At 55.2% G+C, this 18665-nt stretch overlaps 1 protein-coding gene across 2 annotated transcripts; it reads right to left on the reverse strand.

The window, feature by feature from the left end:
* Positions 1–3650: 3650 nt before the first annotated feature.
* ITIH3 (inter-alpha-trypsin inhibitor heavy chain 3) lies at positions 3651–18122 on the reverse strand. Of its 2 annotated transcripts, XM_025375583.1 has the most exons (22): positions 17488–18122; positions 16757–16777; positions 15730–15896; positions 15536–15640; positions 15112–15274; positions 14447–14560; positions 13282–13407; positions 12886–13002; positions 12450–12618; positions 11709–11834; positions 11225–11406; positions 9857–10042; positions 9570–9709; positions 8425–8579; positions 7692–7700; positions 6594–6626; positions 6301–6336; positions 6033–6146; positions 5332–5536; positions 4534–4706; positions 4229–4340; positions 3651–3898 (listed from the first exon to the last, which is right to left on the reverse strand). In XM_025375583.1, exons 1-22 carry the CDS (start codon positions 17578–17580, stop codon positions 3769–3771), a joined length of 2676 nt encoding a protein of 891 aa, XP_025231368.1. In that variant the 5' UTR covers positions 17581–18122; the 3' UTR covers positions 3651–3768. The 2 variants fall into 2 exon arrangements, with proteins under 2 accessions (XP_025231368.1, XP_025231369.1); XM_025375584.1 differs by lacking the exon at positions 6594–6626.
* Between the last annotated feature and the right edge of the window lie 543 nt (positions 18123–18665).

An 18665-nucleotide genomic window follows, 5' to 3' on the forward strand; every position in this document is an offset into this window, starting at 1 on the left:
CTTCGAAGGAGACACAGAGGCGAGGCCCCAGGTGCAGCAGGGAAATAGGCCTGTTCCCAGGAACCTCTCGTCTAATGGGGCTGATCTGGGTCCCAACTCTAAATCCTGTGCTGTTGAGGGTCTCCTTCCCTGTTCTTGCCCCAGAGTTAGGCACCCCAAAGATTCCACCAATTCCTGTATGGGCAACGTATACTTTAAAAAATGTATGGCTGGGTGTAGTGGCTCACACCTGTAATCCCAGCACTTTGAGAGGCCAAGCCGGGAGGATTGATTGAGTCCAGGAATTTGAGACCAACCCGGGCAACATGATGAAACTCCATTTCTACAAAAAATACAAAAATTGGCTGGCATGGTGGTACATGCCTGTAGTCCCAGCTACTTGGGAGACTGAGGTTGGAGGATTGCTTGAGCCTGGGAGGTCATGGCTGCAGAGAGCTATGATCATGCCACTGCATTCCAGCCTGGGCAACAGAGCAAGACCCTGTCTCAGAGAAGAAACAAAAATTACTATTACCCCACCTACTTCTGAAAAAAGGATATGAGTCTATGGCTCACCAATAAAAAGCTTAAAGAGAATAAAACCAAAATCTATGAGTGTACGGGTAAAAGAGCCAAGCAGGATTGTGAACTCAGGGACATCAGGGTAGGGGAAGCTGCAGCAGTGACGGAGCACAGGGCTTTGCGGTGAGCTTCCTGGAAGTCAAGGTAAAGCAGAAACTGAGCTCATTTGCTTCCTAAAAACACCAGACATCAGGGAAACGTCCTTTCCCAGCTCTTGAGCTAGAAGAGGGTATTTGCTCAATGGGTCTTTCTAAAAGGGTCAAAGTACAGGCTGGTGAGAGGGGTCACCAGCGGCACAGAAACGCTCCCCCCTGCATTGCTGCCTCCCCATCGAGCCTCCTTGGCAGATAGGCAGCTCAGGCAGAGTCGCTTTGTAAAGGTTGTTCCAGAGGGCTCAGGCCAGGGCTGTGTGACATGACAGCAGCTCAGGGGGATTTGCTGTGGGGCTAACCCTGTCATACAGGGATGAGAGAGGTGTGCCACCCCAAGCTCACCCTCTGGGACATGACCCCCTGGACTGGCTGCTGAATTTGTGCAACAGCAGAGGAGTCACAGTTGATTTTCTGGCCCTGCCAGCACCTGCAGGGCAGGTGTTCTCTGTGACAGTTGAAAATAGGCCCATGCTCTTCACTCTTTCATCCAGCAAGTGCTTTCCAGCTTGGACCAGGCCCTGACTGAGTACTGTGGGCACACTGGGCACCGTGGCACACGCAATGCCTGTGGTGGTAACTGCCCCCCAGAAAATAACCAGGTGCTGTGGGAGCCCAGAGGGAGACATGGGGATGATCAGGAAGCCTGGGGGTGGCAGGGAAGGCTTCCTGGCGGCAATGTGGGGACTGAGATTTGAAAAATGGAGAGAAGTTAGCCCAGTGGAAAAGGAGGGCAAGGACACCAGGTGGTGGGAACAGCATGCGTCCAGGCCTGGAGCCAGGACACTGTGTGCTAAGTTTGGGGAAGATGACGGAAGGAGATGCTGTGGGATGAGGTGGAAGGAGAGGGGGGCCAGCACAGGCGTCGCACACCTCACCACAGAGCATGGCTTCTACCCTGAAAGGGGAGGGAGGGCCGAACAGGGACAGGAGGGACCAGGGTGACGTGGAATGGGGAGAAGGCAGAGTCTACCTAGCTTCTGCCTGCATAGATGGCCTCCTGGCCTATGGGTTAAGCGTAGCCGACTCCTGCCTCCCAACCTGTTCACGTGACTGCTACTGGAGCTGTCTTCCTAGAGACACCTGAGGAGGACCAGAAACCATAACGAGGACGCCTTTTCACATCCTTCGCCTGGCAGGATCCTTCTCCCCATTTCATAGATGTGGAAACTGACCTCAAGATGACTGTTTTAAAGCTATGTGGGCCGGGGGCAGTGGCTCACACCTATAATCCCAGCACTTTGGGAGGCCAAAGCGAGCAGATCGCTTGAGCCCAGGAGTTCAAGATCAGCCTGAACAACATGGCAAAACCCTGTCTCTGCAAATAATACAAAAATTAGCCAGGTTTGATTGCACATGCCTGTAGTCCCAGTTACTCTGGAGGCTGAAGTGGGAGGATCACCTGAGCTTGAGAAGTCGAGGCTGCAGTGAGCTGTGATCATACCACTGTACGACTGCAGCCTGGGCAATGGGAGTGAGACCCCATCTCAAGAAAAATAATAATAGTAATAGCTATATGGCTCCTCAATCAACCCAGGCTTGAACAGGATGAGGGGACTCGCCCACTATGGAGGGGTCCTTTCTTAGGCCTGGGCCCTTTTAACCTGTCTAGCCTGGCCCTCTGCCACATTCACCCTGGGGCTATGAGGAGGCCTTCAAGATGGGAGCCATGGCTATGTGGCCCCCTCCCTAGAGCAACAACAAGCACCGGTCTGCCATTAGCACCCTGGAGCCACCTGGGGGACTCCTCTGATGACAAACATTTGCCCCTGGACTGTCCTTCATGGCCTCTAGTCCTCTCTCCAGGGACCCCTGCACTGGGAGGCAGGACAACTTCCTTTCATGTCCCCAAGGCCACATGCCATGCCCCACTGACGTTTGTGGCGCTCCCCAGTCTGATTCCAACCTCCTCCAGTCTTATTGTGCCCCCTGCTCTGACATCAGGCAAAGCCACTCACTGCATCCTCTAACAGGATACTCTCTGCCCAGCATGCCCTTACCCCCTCCCCACCCCCAGGCAGAGAGAACAGCAGAGGCAAAGGATGTGGGCAGGAGGGGTTATGTTTGCACAGTTGAGAGCAGCCTGTGTGTCTGGAACCCAGAAAGTAAGGGAAGCACCTAGTGTACGAGGGGAAGCTAGAGAGTCCATAGGAGGGACCTTGGTCATGGTTCCAAGAGCCAAGGATGGAAGATGTCATTTGTAGGGATTTAGTCTGCGAGTGGTGATCACATCTGCTCTGTAAAAAGCTCTCTATGGGAAGCAGTAGAGGAGGCAGGGAGACTCAGGAAGTGGCAATTGCAGGTGTCCAGGTGGGAGAGAGTTGTCCAGACTGGAGAGGTCTCAAAGCCCCTTGTCCAGGAACCTCTCTCTGACCCTCTACCCCACCACAGACTCATTGGGAGGATACAACAAGTGGTCATCATAAGGTACAATCAGAGGATCCCAGAGATGCCTGGCCCAGCTGAAGACAAACTTGAGCACTCATGAAAATAGGAACTGGATTACTCAACTGTACCCCCAGATCGTGGCCCAGGGTATTGTGTTTATCTGCTGAATTGATGGATGGGTACGTGGGTGGATGGGTGGGTGAATTGATGGTTGGATGGATGGATGGATGGATGGATGGACAAATGGAGAGATGGACAGATGGTAGGATGGATGGGTGGACAGATGCATAGTTGGATGATGAATAGGTAGCTGGGGGATGAATAGATGAATGGACAGATGGTCAGAGGGATGGATAGATAGGTTGATGGATGGATGCATGCATGGTAGAGGAACAGACAGATGGATGAGTGGATGCATGGGTGAACAGATGGTGGAATGGTGAATGGGTGGGTGGGTGGATGAATGGATGGATGGGTGGAGGGATGGGTAGATGGATGGTGGGTAGATGGCTGGAGCAGAGGCTCATGAAAGCATGTAGAGGCTGGCAACTGTCTGGTCTCAACCTTGGACTTTATTTTCCCAGCCCCTCCCACAGGCCCCTCTCTGTGCCCAGGTTCCAGATGCCACAAAATCTGGGCCATCCATCCCAACAGGAGCTGGCGTGTCTACTCAAAACAGGTTGGGGACAATGTAGTCGGTGTGGACACCATCAATCAGCCCTTCTCCGTTGTTGTGGACGAACCAGCAGACAACCTTCGTGCCAATGCTGGCATCCTTTCTGTAATCTCTCTGGGAGCCTCTGGGGAAAGAGGAGAGATGCTGCAATACTTGGGGTGGGGAAGATGGGTGCCAGGCTTTCTGACCTGAGATTGAAAAAGGGTGGGAAGTTGGCAATTCTAACAGCCCAGAATTCTTTGGTCAAGAATGAAGTTACATGATTACTCTTTCTCGGAAGCCAAGTTTGGGCTTTTTCTTGATTAGGAAGAGCCTGGTAGGGGCCAAGACCTCAAAGAGAAACAAGGGTACCCCACAGAAGACAAAAGCCCACCAGACTAATGTGCCTGGGCAGCGGGGGCTCCTTCCTCCTCTCGTTGCTGAGCAGGTGAGGGTGTTGGAGAAGTCGCCTCACCTAGTGACAGTCAGCTGATGGTTCTTCACCATCAATGTGGCATCTGGCTTTGTGGGGTCAGAGCCTGGCCGGATGTCAAAGACTTTAAAGTCAAAGGGTTGGAAGAATTGCCCTGGTAAGAAAAACATTCATGCTGTCAGCCCCTGGCCATTGCCACGGGCAACGTGGCTACTGGCCTTTTAGGGTTTATGCAAGGGCTGAATGGGGTGTTGTGAGCTGGGTACGGGATGGCTAGGAAGGCCTTGTGTATTTCTTTCCCATGCTGCTCTCAGGCCTGAACAGCCTGCAGTCTGAACACTTCATACCCAGCAGCCCATGCGTCTGTGCTGACATCCGGTGACTGTCCACCACGTAGAAGCCTAGAAAGTCACGGTGGACAGGATGTTTCTTCCACACCTGGTGTAGGACGACCACAAAGGTAACCCCATCTCCAAAGGAGACCACCATGTTCTTCTTCCTGTTGATCATCATGGATAGCCTACGAAAGGAGGCCAGAAAGTGGCTGTGGGGCCAGTGGCTGTGACACTGGGCATCTGACTCAAGGGTATCTTGTGTACAAGGCACCTGAGGGCCCACAGACTCTAGAAACTATCTCAGGAGTGTTGGAAAGAGGTTGCCTCATGCACACTGTCTCCCCTCCCGTGAGTGGATCCTTGTGTGTCTATAAGTGGGAAAGAGATGGCTGGCCTATGAGTTTGGAGGCCTGTGGTCCAGCCCCAGGTCAGTCACTGACTTCCTGAATGACACTGGGCAGGCTTCACACCTTCTCTGAGCCTCAGTGGGAGACTGTGGGGGATCTGAACACAAGAGAGCTAAGAAGACGAGCAGCTACAGAAGAGGCAAAAAAGGGCCATTATCACCTAATGCCTTCACCCAACCAGCTGAACTGTGCAGCTACCAATTCTGGCTCTGACAGGGCCCCAGGGTTTGGTTGGGGGCCACTATGGTCACCCTCCCCTGGGGCAGGAGACTGGATTCTGGGGCCTCTGATCTTTCCTGTGACCTCCATGGGTCTCCTGTCCTGGGATTTGTCTAAATCCCTCAAGAACCTCCTTAGACCCTCAGCCTGTAGTCCACGTTGGAGACCTTGTAGGGGAGCTTACCCATCCTGCGTGACCGTGACTGTGTCCAGCCAGCTGAAAGTGCTCGGCACGGCCCTGTTCCACAGGGTGATCTTCTCCGTCGTCACCTCCACCTGGAAATCCATCTGAGCATTGGCAATGCCCAGTTTTCCAAAGTAAGTCTTTCTGGTCTTGGAGTCAGGGCTGCTTCTCTTGTCACCGACGATCTGCCCGTTAACTGTGAGGCCTGCCAGAGGGATGGGGCAGGGAGAGAGACCAGCGAGAACTCTGAGTCCAGATTGCCTTTAGGGGTGTGCCTTCCTCTTCAACCAGACTAGCTGAGCTAGGGCAGCAGAGTGGGGGCCACAAGAGAGACCAGGACTTCAGAGCCCAAGCCTGTTGTTTCCTAGACACTCTAGGTTTGGGTCATGCTGGAACATTGTGGGTCTGCCCCTTGCCTGGGCCAGGGAGTGTTGTTCAGAGAAAAACTATTCCCCAGACACAGGCTGGGTCCTACCCTAGGCCCAGGCCACCCATTCACTCTAATCATCTCCCAATAGTGCTAGCATGCGGGGCTGAGTGAGCCTGTGGCCCTGGGCACTCCCCACCGTCAGGGGTTTCTCTGCATGTGAAGACGATGCCTTACTGGGCAGAGTGAAAACCTGGTCCATGTGCCTACCTGGTAGCACCCAAGCCCTCCCAGGAAGAGCCTCCTGGCCCCGGCCCTAGCCCACAAGCCTCACCTGTGACTGGGTCCTGAATAAGGCGCAGTACGGTGCCTGGGGCTTCATTGATGTTGAAGCAGAGGGCATCGTCTTTCTCTGGAACTTGGATGATGAAGTGGGGATCCCCATCCACTGGTGACACATTAGAGAAGGGGCTGACTCCCGGGGCCTCTCATCATACCTGGGGCCTCCCCCAGCCTTCTGGCCTCCATGGACTCAACTCCAAGACAGGCAGGATCACATGCCCAAGCCCCTGAGCCTTCCCCGGGAGCAGCCGGGGACTCACCGTAGTAGTAAGGGTTTTGAGGAGGCTGGTAGCTGGCTGCAGATACAAGGAGAGAGGGGGCTGAGCTAAGCAAGTGGCCCTGGGAGGTGCCCGACGACCTCCATGGGCGTTCAGCTCATGTCCCTCCCCTTCCTGCTCTCTAATGCCATTGCCCTCCCACTCCTCAATCTCCTCAGGGCACATTGTCCATCTGCCTGTCCTGGAGGGCTGAGTGAGTAGCCACGGCGGAGGGACACGTGGCAGGGGCAGGCTCTAAGCAGTGGGCGGAGGGGCAGCCGCCAGCGTGTACTCACTCAGGTAGGACATCGCGGGGCTCACCGGTGTGGCTGAAAAGAAGCCAAAGGGCAGTCCTGAGCAGGGTCTAGGGGTTCCTACTCCCCCAGCCCTGTCCTTTCTGCCTGTTTTAGTGCTGCTGGGCCCCAACACTGGCAGATACAGGTGGAGATGTGACCCCAAAGATTAGGCTTTAGAAATGGGGCACATCCAGGGAAGTCCTTTATGGGACTGGTGGCAATAGGATATGATTTTAATGTCGGGGCAGGGCTCTCTGATGTGGCTGAGATGCAAGCCATTAAGTCATCAGCTTCTTGAGTAATGCTTACAGCAAACATCTGCCCCACCCCTGGGCTTCCCACCGCCTAGTTGGGGTGAGTGAGGCGCACGGCTGTCTGTTGCTTCTTAGTAGTAAACACCCACCCATACGTGCACGCAGGCACACACATATGCGTGCGCATGCATATATGTACTCACATGCACCGGTACGTTTGTCAGGGCTATTCTGAGGGGAAAGTGATGGCCCAGTCCAAATGTGCCCTGCTTATAGATGGAGGTGGGGCAGGCCAATAGCGGCTGGGGAGGCCCTGCCTAGTGGCAGGGAGTCTGTGAGGTTCCAGTTTTGTGGAGAGAGAGGCACAGAGGACTGTGATCCCCAGCAATCCCCAGCATGGGCACTGGGGCCAGACTGCCTTGACCTAAGTACCAGCTTGGCCATCTGCTGAGTCTGTGAGCAAATAGACTGAGCAAATTAACCCCTCTGTGCCCCAGTTTCCCCATTGTAAAATGGGGATCATAAAAGGACCCTCTCGGAGGGTTGCTACGGGATTAATGAAGTATAAACAACTGACATGCTAAATTGCTCATTTTTACAGGTCACAGATACTGTCATACTGCTTGTCTCTCCCTGGGCAAGGGAAGCCACTCCCAATTAACTTACAGGGATCCTTAGGCTCAGAGAGGGGCAGAGTCATGATTTGGCAATAGGGCTGGGCCTGAGCCCAGGTGTCCCAAGTGTGCCCCCATGGCTGGGGGTTCTATCTTGCTTGGAAAGGCCTCCTCAGTTCTCTCTTGTCTCCCTTCCATAATGTCGACCCCAGTGGCTGGCTAAAGCTTACCTTCTGCATCTGCAGGTGCAGCGAGGGAGGAAGAGGAGAAATGCATTAGAAGCCATAGGGCACTGGTGAGCAAGGACCAGAGCTGGCTGCTTGGCCAACCAGCCCTAGGCTGTGGGCCTCCCAGCAGCCAGCTGTTCCCCCACTGGGTGTCCCCTGGAACTAGGAGTTCCTGGAAGCCAGAGGCCTGGAAGCCAGAAGCTCTTTGCCTCCCATGTCTCCCAATGCCAATCCCCCACCACCACACACACACCCTGTGCCTAGGTGCAGTGGGCATTTGGGATCCCCCGTTGAGTAGTGCAGTCTGGGGTCTGGTTGAGGGGTCCCAGCCTCCAGCTCTCAGGGACTCTTCCCCTAACAGTCTCTAGGTGCCTGGTAGTCTGCTCCAGGCCTAACTTTCATATTGGAAGTGCTTCTTCTTGTCTAACTAAGCCCTTCCATGCTGCAGCCTCAGTCCTTTTCCTTGCAATGTCCCCTGAGCAGTATGCCCCTTTACTCACATCCCTTTAGAGGTGCAGAGGCTCCTATTCACCCCACACCCCACTGTCCATACAGACTGCTTCACGCTGCACCCCACTCTCCCCAGCCCGTGGCCAATTTTCCTTCAGATGTCCCACTTCAGCAGGTCTGGGTCTCCCCAGCCTGGCCCACTCCTCCACTGGACACTCAGGGATGCTGTCCAGCGCAGGGTCCTAGAGGGAGGCCTCCGGGTTCCGGCCTCCATCCCTATCCCCACCTTCCCCAGGCTTGTCGGCGATGGCCCTCTCATCCTCGTTGTCCTCAGGCTTGGTCACCACCATGGAGGTCAGTGGAGTCACAAAGTGATACTTGAGGGACAGGTCCAGGGCCTGGGCCGTGAGGTTCTCCTTCTCCTCGCCATGGGCGTTCTTGCTGTGAGGAGGGGCCAGTCAGGAGGACAGCCTGGAGAGCAGCATCCTGCCCGCTTCCCCTGCACTGGAGCGCTGGACACAGCTGGGGATCCCCACTCCACCTACCCCAGGGTACAGCCCAGTTGGGCTCAGAGAAGACTGGCTCACAACTCCCTGGGGCATGTGAACAAGCCCTGTTTCCTCACTGGGCCTTGATTTCCCCATGTATAAAACATAAGGGCCGGCTGGGCATGGTGGCTCACACCTGTAATCCCAGCACTTTAGGAGGCTGAGGCGGGTGAATCACCTGAGGTCAGGAGTTCGAGACAAGCCTGGCCAACATGGTGAAACCCCGTCTCTTACTAAAAATGCAAAAATTAGCCAGGCGTGGTGGTGCATGCCTGTAATCCCAGCTACTCGGGAGGCTGAGGCAGGAGAATTGCTTGAACCCAGGAGGCGGAGGTTGTAGTGAGCTGAGATCGCGCCATTGCATTCCAGCCTGGGTGACAGAACGAGACCCCATCTCAAAAATAAATAAATAAATAAAATAAGGGGCTACAACAGCCACTCGCAATGGTGTCCATGTGCAGAGTACTCAGCTAGATTGTGTACTAAAGGCTTCGCAGGCTAATCCCACCCACACCTACACAACCCTCTCAGTGGGTCAGTGTTGACCCTCAGCTCTGCCCTCTGAACACTGAGGGCTGGGATCCCAGCCTTCAGTTCCGCTCAGTCTCACCACCCCTGGGCCATGCCCAGTGTGGGGAGCAGGGTGCTGAGGACCCCCTTATCCCAGGGCACTCCCAGGCTGCTGGCCACGGAGCTTGCCTGCTTGAGCCTTGGGGCTGCCAGGATGGGGAGTGGCGGCCTGGGGTTCCTTACAGGCTGCTCTACAGACAGTTCCTGGACTGGGCCAAGAAGAGGGCAGCACCGCTGGGACTGCGCACTGGGGTGCCCTTCTGTTGGAGCCCAGCCAGGGGTAGGCACAGGTGGGGGCTGGGGCCCTGCTCACCGCTTCTCCAGCAGCTGCTCGATGGTGAGGTAGGCCCAGAGCCGCTCAATGTAATTCCCGAAGATGTAGTCCCGCTCCTGCAGGGCCTTCTCCATCTCCTTCATGTCCACCTCCTCTGTGAAGGTCAGGTCGTTGGCGGCCTGGGGTGGGGGTGGAAGGAGGCAAGGGACTGGAGGCCTGGGTGGGTCAGGTTCAGGGGCCACCACTCCTGGACCTTCACGAGGCCAGAGCCCCACCACTGCTGATACCCCATCCCCAGCACATTTCCAGGCCCTGTCCCCACTCACCCCATGGCCCTTCACATCCGCCTTAAAGCTGTTCACGTCCTCGCCCACCAGGTGCCCAGCCACCACAATCTCAGAGCCGTCATAGAAGTGCTGGTAAGTGTTCTGGGTGAGGCCCAGGATGGCATTCTCGGGGTACTCCATCTCCACGCCTGTCAGCAGTGGGTTGGCCACCTCCTCATAGAAGCCCTGAAGTTCAAACAGGGCCGGTCATCTCAAGCCCCAGGTGAGGCTCCCACCGATGCTGCAGCTGGGCATCCGCGCCCCAGGGCTGGGCCCGTCTTGGCTCCTAATGCTCACTCTGCCTGTCCCTGACTGCATCCTTTAGTCTGTGGGGGCTGCCCCACCGCAACTCCCTGCTCCCAGGTAGACACAAGGAAGACTAGAAACAACAGTTTTAGAAGTATTTCCTATTAAAAAAAGAAATATGAAAGGACAGAGTTCTTGGCACAAAGAAAGTATTTAAGGAATGTCTATTGGAATGAAAGCAAGAAGGAGAAAAGGAAGTAAAGAGAGGCAGATGAGAAGGTGATGTGTACATGAGCGCAGAGATCCGGAGACAGAGGAGGGAAGGGATGGGGTGGCTGCCCTGCAGAGGTGGAAATGCCGTTACCTGCCTAAAGAAGGAACAAAATTGCCAGATTCAGCAAATACAAAGATAGGACATGCAGCTACGCTGAAGGTCAAATAAACAATGAGTAATTTTTTAGTGTAGGTATGTCTGTTATGGGTTGAATAGTGTACTCCTAAAATTCAAACTTATTTGGAGACAGGGTCTACAAAATAAGGTCATGAGTGTGGGCCCCAATCCAATATGATTGATGTCCTTATTAAAAGGGGAGTTGGACACAGACATCCAGAGGGAAGACGTGTGCAGACACAGGGAGAAGACAGCCATTGATAAGCCATGGAGAAAAGGAAAGAGGCCTAGAACAGATCTGCCCTCATAACCCTCAGAAGGAACCAACCCACTGCCACATGGATCTAGGACGTCCAGGCTCTGGAACTGGGAGACAATATGTTTCTCTCATTGAAGCCACTTGGTACTTAGGGATGGCAGCCACAGTACACTAATATGAAGTCCTGTGCAATACTTCGGGCATACTTACACTACAAAAATTCGTTATTTATCAGAAATTCATATTGAACCAGATGTCCTATGTTTGCTCTGATAATCCTACTGAAGAAGCAGGCCTGTTGTGTAGCCCAAGGACAAAATCAGAATCCTTATTGATGGGTAAGAGATAGTCAGAGGTGGATTTTGACCCAAGAGGAAGCTCTTCCTAATAACTAAAACTGTCACCTTATGGAGCAGCTGTCTGAGGAAGTAGTGAGCTCCTTATGCCCGGAAGTGTGCAAGACAAGGTGTACCTGCAACTGCAGATCGGCATCGGAGTCCTCATAAATGCGCCGGGCAAACCCATGGTTCTCCAGGGCCATGTTCTCCAGGAAGTTATAATTCAGATTGTTGCCAAAGCCCAGGTTATACAAGGGGAACTTGCCCCCGATGGCGTTCCGCACATTCTCTTGGATTTTTTCAGGTCTGCTCTCACCTGTTGGAGAAAGGGGTATTCATAGTCCCCAGGGCTGGGGCTGGTCTAGACCAGCTGTATCTGGGGAGACCGGACTCCTGCACATGCAGAGTTGGTGGAGTCACAACCAGGAGCCCTTGTGGGGCAGATGGTGGAGAGCCCTGGCAAAGAGAGGCAGGACCCTGCCCTTGAGGGAAGGGAGAGGCAGACCACAGGGAACCCAGGGAAGAGCTACCTCAGGTTTTCCAACGAGCCAGCTACAGAGCCAGGAGCAACAGCCAAGTGCTCCAGCCCTAGCTTAAAGCCATGCCCATGCTCCTCACCAACATTGGCATCCCCATCAGTCAGCATGATGACGATGGAGGTGCTCCTCTCCGGGACTCTGTGCTCCTCTCGGGCCTTGTTCAGCATACTGATGCCCCTCAGCAGCCCATCATTGATGTTGGTCACTGGGACACAGACAGACAGCACCGTGGGAGGGTGTCCTCAGGGTGCCAGTGTGCAGAAAGGCTGGAGCGGAGGAGGCTGGCACAGCCGGCCCCATTCATGTGCCCAAGAACCCTATCTGCCAGCCCATGGTGGTACTCAGCAAACAATGAATGAACCAGCGCGTGAACAAACAAACAACTTCCACTTTCAAATGGGGATGAAAGGGTTGCCAGAAGATGAGAAGCACATGGTGATTGTGAAAGCCCTTTGGCAAACAGTTGGACGGACTCCCAGCCCCTCTTGCTGGGAGGAGAGGGGAGTGTGTAGACATCATGTGTCATATTCCATATGAAACAGGGCCAAGAAGAAGGGTTCTCTGTGGCCTTATCTTGCTGGGACTTGTGAGATACCAGGATCATGGATTAGAAACAGAAAGAATGAGTTTCCCTGGACCACAGAGAAGACAACCGATATCCTGTCTTCAAGCCTGAGGACCATCCACTTCCACCTCTACCCCAGCTCGGATCTTCAGGACCTGAGACCAGCAGAGTCCCTGCCCTAAGAGGGGGGTTGCAGGCTGCTCAGGGACAGAGGGAGGCACCACTAGAGCACATGGGCTCTGGCTCTGCTCTTACTTCCTTTATCCTCCATGCTCTTCACAAACGTCCTGGCCTCCTGGAGGTTCTCGGGCGTGGCCTGGACTAAGTGCTCTTTCCATGTGGACACATCTCCACTGAACAGGATGAAATTCAGATAGTCTTCCTTCTTCATATCTTCCAGGATTCTGAGAAGGGCCTCCTTTGTCTGGAGGAGAGAGAGACAAAGAGCTGGGAGAAGCCGCAGCAGAGAGTGAAGTCCCTTCTCAGCTCAGCAGGCGGTGCAGCCCACGCCATCTGCACCAGCGAGCTCTGCCTGAGGCTTGCCACAGAAGCGGGCAGAGGCCGTGAGCCTTCTCTTATCCTGTCTCCTTTCTCCTCATTCACCACAAGGATCAGCTTTTTCCACTTAAAAAAAAAATCTCCTCTACTCCCTACTCCCCCGAGCCCCGGCTGTGCCACTGGGGCTGATTACCTGCTCTAATTTCCGACCAGCCATGGAGCCGCTGATATCAATCACGAAGGCCACATTCTTAGGCACCACTGGAAGGCCTTGCGGTGCAAAGAAGTGCACGAAGTAGCCATTGACTATCTGGAAAGTGGGGAGAGAGATGGAGGCCAGTGTCCTTTTAGCAACACCACATTGACTATTCTTGCAGGTAGAAGTCAGACATTTACCAGCCCAAGAAAAAGACGTTCCTATCCCACCCTCTAGGGGGTGCTGCACCAGGCTCTAGGCCATCAGCGGTCCCATATCCTATAGGAAAACAGCCTTGGGCTGAGGACCCAGGGTGATGGCACTAGATGCAGCTGCAGACTCTCCCCACCAGCCCTCGCCCCACCGTGATGATGAATCGGCCAGCCTGGGTACCTGCACGTTGCCAGGAGATTCTCTGTTCACGTCATAGGTGATGGTGAAATCTCCATTGAGGAGGGAGTCTGTACAGGTTGGGCATGAACGCTGTTGGTCTAAGCTGGGCTTGAAGGACACATGGCCCTAAGGGATGGAGATGAAAGACCTTGCTCAGCTCGGTCAGGGCCTGCCCACTGGCAGACCTCAGTCCTTAGCTGAGGGAGCAGAGGTACAGCCTCACAGGGAGGATCCCTTAGCAGCACAGAAGCTAGCAAGAGCTGGAGGCCTGGGCCTCCCTGCCTGCCGGCGGCGTGCTCTGCAGCTCCCAGGACTCACTGGAAGGCACTGTTTACCATTCTCCAGCCGTTCTGAGCACTGCTCTTCCCCTTGGAGATCAGGGTTCCTGGCAGGGCACAGGCCTTGTCTGATTCAGCTTCCAGCTCCCTTTGTCTTGGCCTCACACACCCATTAGCCCAGCCTACCTTGGAGCTCAGCACTGAGAAGCTACTTAGGAAAGGGGTAGCTTCCCATTAAAAGGAATTTCTTGTAGGGTGGTTTGGAATGTTGCTGTGTGGGTGCCAAGAGGAGGGGAGGGAGAAAGGAGGAGAATGGGGAGAAGGAGGGTCCCTGGGCAGGATGTGGTCCTGCAGAAGCCAGCAGTCCTCTGAGTGTGTGCCCCTCAGGCCTCACCCTAGAAGTCGTGGATGACTGGTTTGTTGTTTATACAAACATTTATTCACCCACTGTTCACAGCCATTAAGGCCCCTGGAACAGCTGGGAGCCTTGGGGACTGGAGCCAACCAGCCAGCACCAAGAATGAAGTTCTCTTTAGTCTTTCACCCCTCATTGTGGAGTCAGTAGATCTAAATGACTCCCTTGGGCGTCAGCCTCTGGGCCTGTAAAACAGGGAAGATAAGCCCTGCCCTGTCCATTTCCCAAGGGGGAACGGGACCAGGCTTTGTAAATGGCTCCTCTGGTAGGTCATGGTCAGCAGCCCCTGCCCTCAGCATCCTCGCTCCCAACCCCAGTGGGAAAGGAGGGAGGTGATAGTTGAAGATTGATCCCCACCCCCACCCCAACACATGCATGCTTGCAGCAGCTACGCCCTGGGCTGCAGGCTTGTTCTGCTGGGGTCAGTGTTCCTGTCCCCTGCCCCGCCAGGTCTGAGAGACATCTACATCACCTTTTTCCCTGAGAAGGACTTGGTGAGGGCGCTTCCCAGGAGGTCATTGGTGATGAACGAGGCCTCAGCATCCAGCATGCTGATTCCCTGAGGCTCAAAGATGTCTACGTCAATCTGAAATGGCCAAAGTAAGGAGATGCCACTTAGTGACCACAGAGGCCAGTTCCCAGAACAAGGCCAATGGGAATGAGATGGGTCTGCGGTGATGCAGGGACCCTCTGCGACAGTGCTGAGGGCGAAGCCTGGTGTCTCCCACTGGGAAAGTGACCACAGGGGCTTGGAGAAGAGTATGCTGATCCTGAGGTGTTACCACCGCCTGCCATATGCACCCGAAATTCCACCACTGACGCTTTTCCTTTGGCTTTCAGCTTTGAGGTAGGAAAAAATGCCCATGTGCCCAGTGAGAAGCCTTACAGAGGCACTTGCTGGTGTTGCCCTAGAGGGCCCAGCAGGGAATCTGCATCTGTGGAGTCCGTCCCAGCCTCTTCCCCTCGCCCCTAGATGCTGGGGTCAGAACCACTGAATTCCTCCAGCCTTCCCAGCCAAGGGAGGGGGATGCGGTGAGGCAGAACTTTTGCGTTTTTGACCCCCGTCTGAGACTGCCCCATGGGCCAGTTCCTGCATCCCGCTGCTGTCCCCCCAGGGCTGCAGGGGCGGTTGATTACCTCGAAGTGTTTGATCAGTTGCTTAGGCTGGACCTTGAGGTACATCTCGTACTTGCCCTTGTGCCTCTTCAGGAGCTCCTCGTAGGTTAGTTCAAAGGTGACTTTGCTGCCTGCAGCCACATTGACTGAGACGGTGAACTTCTCCAGCTTCCTCCCAGAGGCCCTGAACAGGGTTCGAGATGGTGACTCCCTCGAAGACTGCAGGAGCCCACCCTTCCATGGCCCTCGGCCCCAGGCCCAGCCCTTTGGTGAGGGAGATCCCTAACTGTTCTGAGCCTCGCTTGCCTCAGCCTCAACATGAGATAATGGCAAAATCATGGGCACATTTTGCTATAACAATAATAATAGCTGTTGTTGCTGTTTGTAGCCCTGAAGGCCCTTGAATCCCAGACATTCTCCCCAAGGCCTGGGAGTCCATGCTTACTTGACCAAGCCAGCTGTCTTGCCCTGGGATATAGCCTTTTCATACTGCTTCTTGGCAACTTCCTTCTCCTTGACATTCCCAGGGTAGGTAACGCCGTCGATGGTCCTGCAGGGAAAGAGAGTTGGGGGTGGGGGATCACACTGGGCCAGACCGCCGTTCCCGAGCCCAGAGCCAACAGCCATGGTGGTACCCACAAGGTGAAGTTGGTGATGAAGGCTGTCTTGGGCAGCTCCACATCAAAGGAAACCTCCTTGGCTGTGTCTGCACGGTTGACCGCTCTTGTGGTGACAACATTGTGAGCAAAACGGGAGGTCACCTTGGAGTTGATTTTGGTACTGTAGACCTCGACGCCATTGGCCACCTTTGGGGAGGTGGGTGGAGAATCAGCCAGACTGGGACACTCTAGAACCAGGTTTGTAACCCAGCCACCTCCCTTGCAAACTCCCTTGCAGGCTCTGAGGCCCCTGCCCGGCACACAACCCTCATCCTGCAGGTCTCCTACATTGGAAGACTTGGTGGCGTCCCCAGTCTCCATGTTCTGGCGGCCACCATTATTTGGATGCTTGTCCTGCCTCCTCAACTCTACGATCTGTTTACACACCGCTGCAGCCAGTGAGAGCTTGCCCTCCCGGGTCCTGTCACCCTGAGCTCCAGCCATGCCTGGGACACTGGCTCTGGAGCACCTGCCCCTGGCTCTTCCTGCTCATCCTCCACACCTCACACTCCCTCAAGCACACAGCCCAGCCCACCTCCTAGGTCTTTAGGTAATTGCCTCATTCTGTCTCCCAAAAAGGAACGGATTTCCTGTGCCAAGGGAAGTCTCCAGACACCCTCTTTCCAATAGGGGTGTTGGATTTTGAGAGGCTCTAGGGAGGTGTTCCAGCCCCTCCCCCTAGGGATATAAAGATGCTTCGTGAGGGTGTGGCAGGGACCGCATCACAGAGCCAGGTATCAGCAAGTGCTAAGGAAGTGTCTGCAGAAGGAAGCGATGCCGGTAAGGGGCCCTCTTGGGCTACATCCTGTGCGGTTGGAGAGGTTGCCATTCTGTGGTGTGCTCTTTCCCAGGAGTCCTGCGCCGTTGGAGGCTGCCAGGGCAGGGGGGCATTAGCTGTTTGCCAGCTGTGAGGAGTCTGCTGTTATGGCCTACACCTTCAGCGGTTGGGCAACCAGCTCCATCCTTCCCTGCCCCACTGGGTCCCACCCCCCGGTGAAAGTTCTCACCCCTTCCGGGAGGCTCCGTTTCTGAAAAAACAAAAACAAACACAAACAGAGAAATCAAGCCAAGGCCAACGCCAAGGCCTCATGGCCTGGGAGGCTCTGGGCTGAGACCAGGGACACAGTGGTGCCCTGCCTCCCACACACCTGAGTGGCCCCCGGACATAGGGCCCTCCAGAGCCACATGTCAGAGTAGGAAGAACTCTGAATAGATGGGGAAACTGAGGCCCAGAGAAGGGCAGGTCTCCAGGTTACCAGGAGAGCAGGGCAGGGGGAACTGAACCCAGAGCTCTCTTCACACCCCACTTGCCCCACCTCATTCTATCTCCCATTCTGCCTTTTCCCCGCCCCCAGGCCCCTTTAGGCCTCCTTCCAGAGTACCCCTACCCCCGCCACACCCCACAGGGCTCAACTCAGTGTTTTGTAGAGGTCACACTCGTCTGAGACTTGAACTTTCATTGCCCCTCAGTGAAGTGCACAGTTCATGGTGCATCACTCTTTTGACAGGTGGGGAAGCTGAGGCCCAGGGAGTTTTAAGAGCCTTCCCAGGGTTAGACAGCAGGTTAGCATAGGCCTCAGCTGGAGCCCAGTTCTCTCAGTGTCCACACTACTCCCAGCGGCTTAGTGCCCAGCCCTCTGCCTCCTCTTCACTCCTCTTCTCTCAGAGGCCTTGCCCAGCATGGTGTCTTTGCCCATTCTACACCAAGACCCAGATGGCAAAGAGGGGGCAGACTTACCCCAAGCAGCAGAAAGGGGCTTCTCGGGAAGCCAGAGGCTGCCAAGCCAGAGAGCAGAGCCAAGATGAGACAGGGCCACCACGCAGATGCCATTGCTGAATACTCAGGCCTGGCCCACGCTCCTTATATGAGCAAGCCTGGTGTTTTCCAAGCAGGGTCAGTGACCCGCAGTGGGGGTGGGAGGAGTGGAGGCAGGAAGGGCCTCCGCATGGGTGGAATGACCGGTCCCTCGACGTGTCTGTCTGACGAAGCCCTGGTGGGTCTTGCCAACAGTGTTGGGGCTTCATTCCTGAGAGACCAGAGGACTTGGAAGAGGCTCCCAGGAAAGCAGAAGCTGTGTGCCAACAAATGGACCCTGGGACTCCCTGTCGTGGGTGATGGAGATGGGGTGTGGGGTTGCATTTAGAGCAAAGGGCATCTCAGCATTGTTGCCTCTTATCCCTACCACTGGGACTGCCTCTCTCTGGCCTCCTGGATTGCAGCCCCTCCCTTCTTGAGGCAGCCAGGGCATGAAACTAGACTGTCACCTGCAGGCTGGGACCTCCACAGTGAAACCCCTCTCTCACTACCCTTCTATGGCTCCCAAGGCCCCAGGGAAAGGACACACGATGATCCCAGCAGCCCAGCTCTCTCTGTGATCTGACCCCAGCTTGCTTTTCTGAGTTTACTCTCTTGCACCAGCACACCCTCCCCTTCTGCATATATCACATCTTTCATCTCCCTGCCAGCCCCAGTGCCTCCCCTCCAGGACCCTTCCCCCGCCATCCCCTAGAGGACTATGGGACATCCCTGCTCCAAGCCCCAAGTCTCCTGAGGGCCTGCTTTGTCATGACCTTATGTTGAGGTCGGTGTGCTCAGATCTGCCTGCCCCCTCTGCACCCAGAGCTCCTGGGGGCTGAACCATGTCATGTTTCCCTCTGTGCTTCCAGGACCCAGCCAGGGACTTGGCTGCCCTCAGCCTTTTGGGGAGTCATTGCCCTAAAAGTCTGTAGTGAGGCTGGGCTCCAGCTTCCACAACAACAGGAACTTTAGAGGCAGGACCTGGTCTCAGTGGGGGCTGGGACCTCCTGAGCCGTCCCAGGACCCTGCCAGCCTAGCCCCTTCAGGGCAGCTGTTGCACGCCCACCATAGCCATGGCTTCTCTGAGCTAAGCTGACCCTGTGACCCTCCCACTGGGC

The sequence above is a fragment of the Theropithecus gelada genome, chromosome 2, assembly GCF_003255815.1.
Source record: "Theropithecus gelada isolate Dixy chromosome 2, Tgel_1.0, whole genome shotgun sequence".
Taxonomy (NCBI): domain Eukaryota; kingdom Metazoa; phylum Chordata; class Mammalia; order Primates; family Cercopithecidae; genus Theropithecus; species Theropithecus gelada.

Bases quoted from the DNA above. Each gene is read 5' to 3' on its own strand.
- ITIH3 (XM_025375583.1), bottom strand. From the start codon at position 17,580: ATGGCATCTGCGTGGTGGCCCTGTCTCATCTTGGCTCTGCTCTCTGGC. The intron at 15,897-16,756 runs GTGAGAACTTTC...ACCTCCCCAAAG, and splicing joins AACGGAGCCTCCCGGAAGGG to GTGGCCAATGGCGTCGAGGT. The intron at 6,337-6,593 runs GTGAGTACACGC...TTGTATCTGCAG, and splicing joins CCCCGCGATGTCCTACCTGA to CCAGCTACCAGCCTCCTCAA.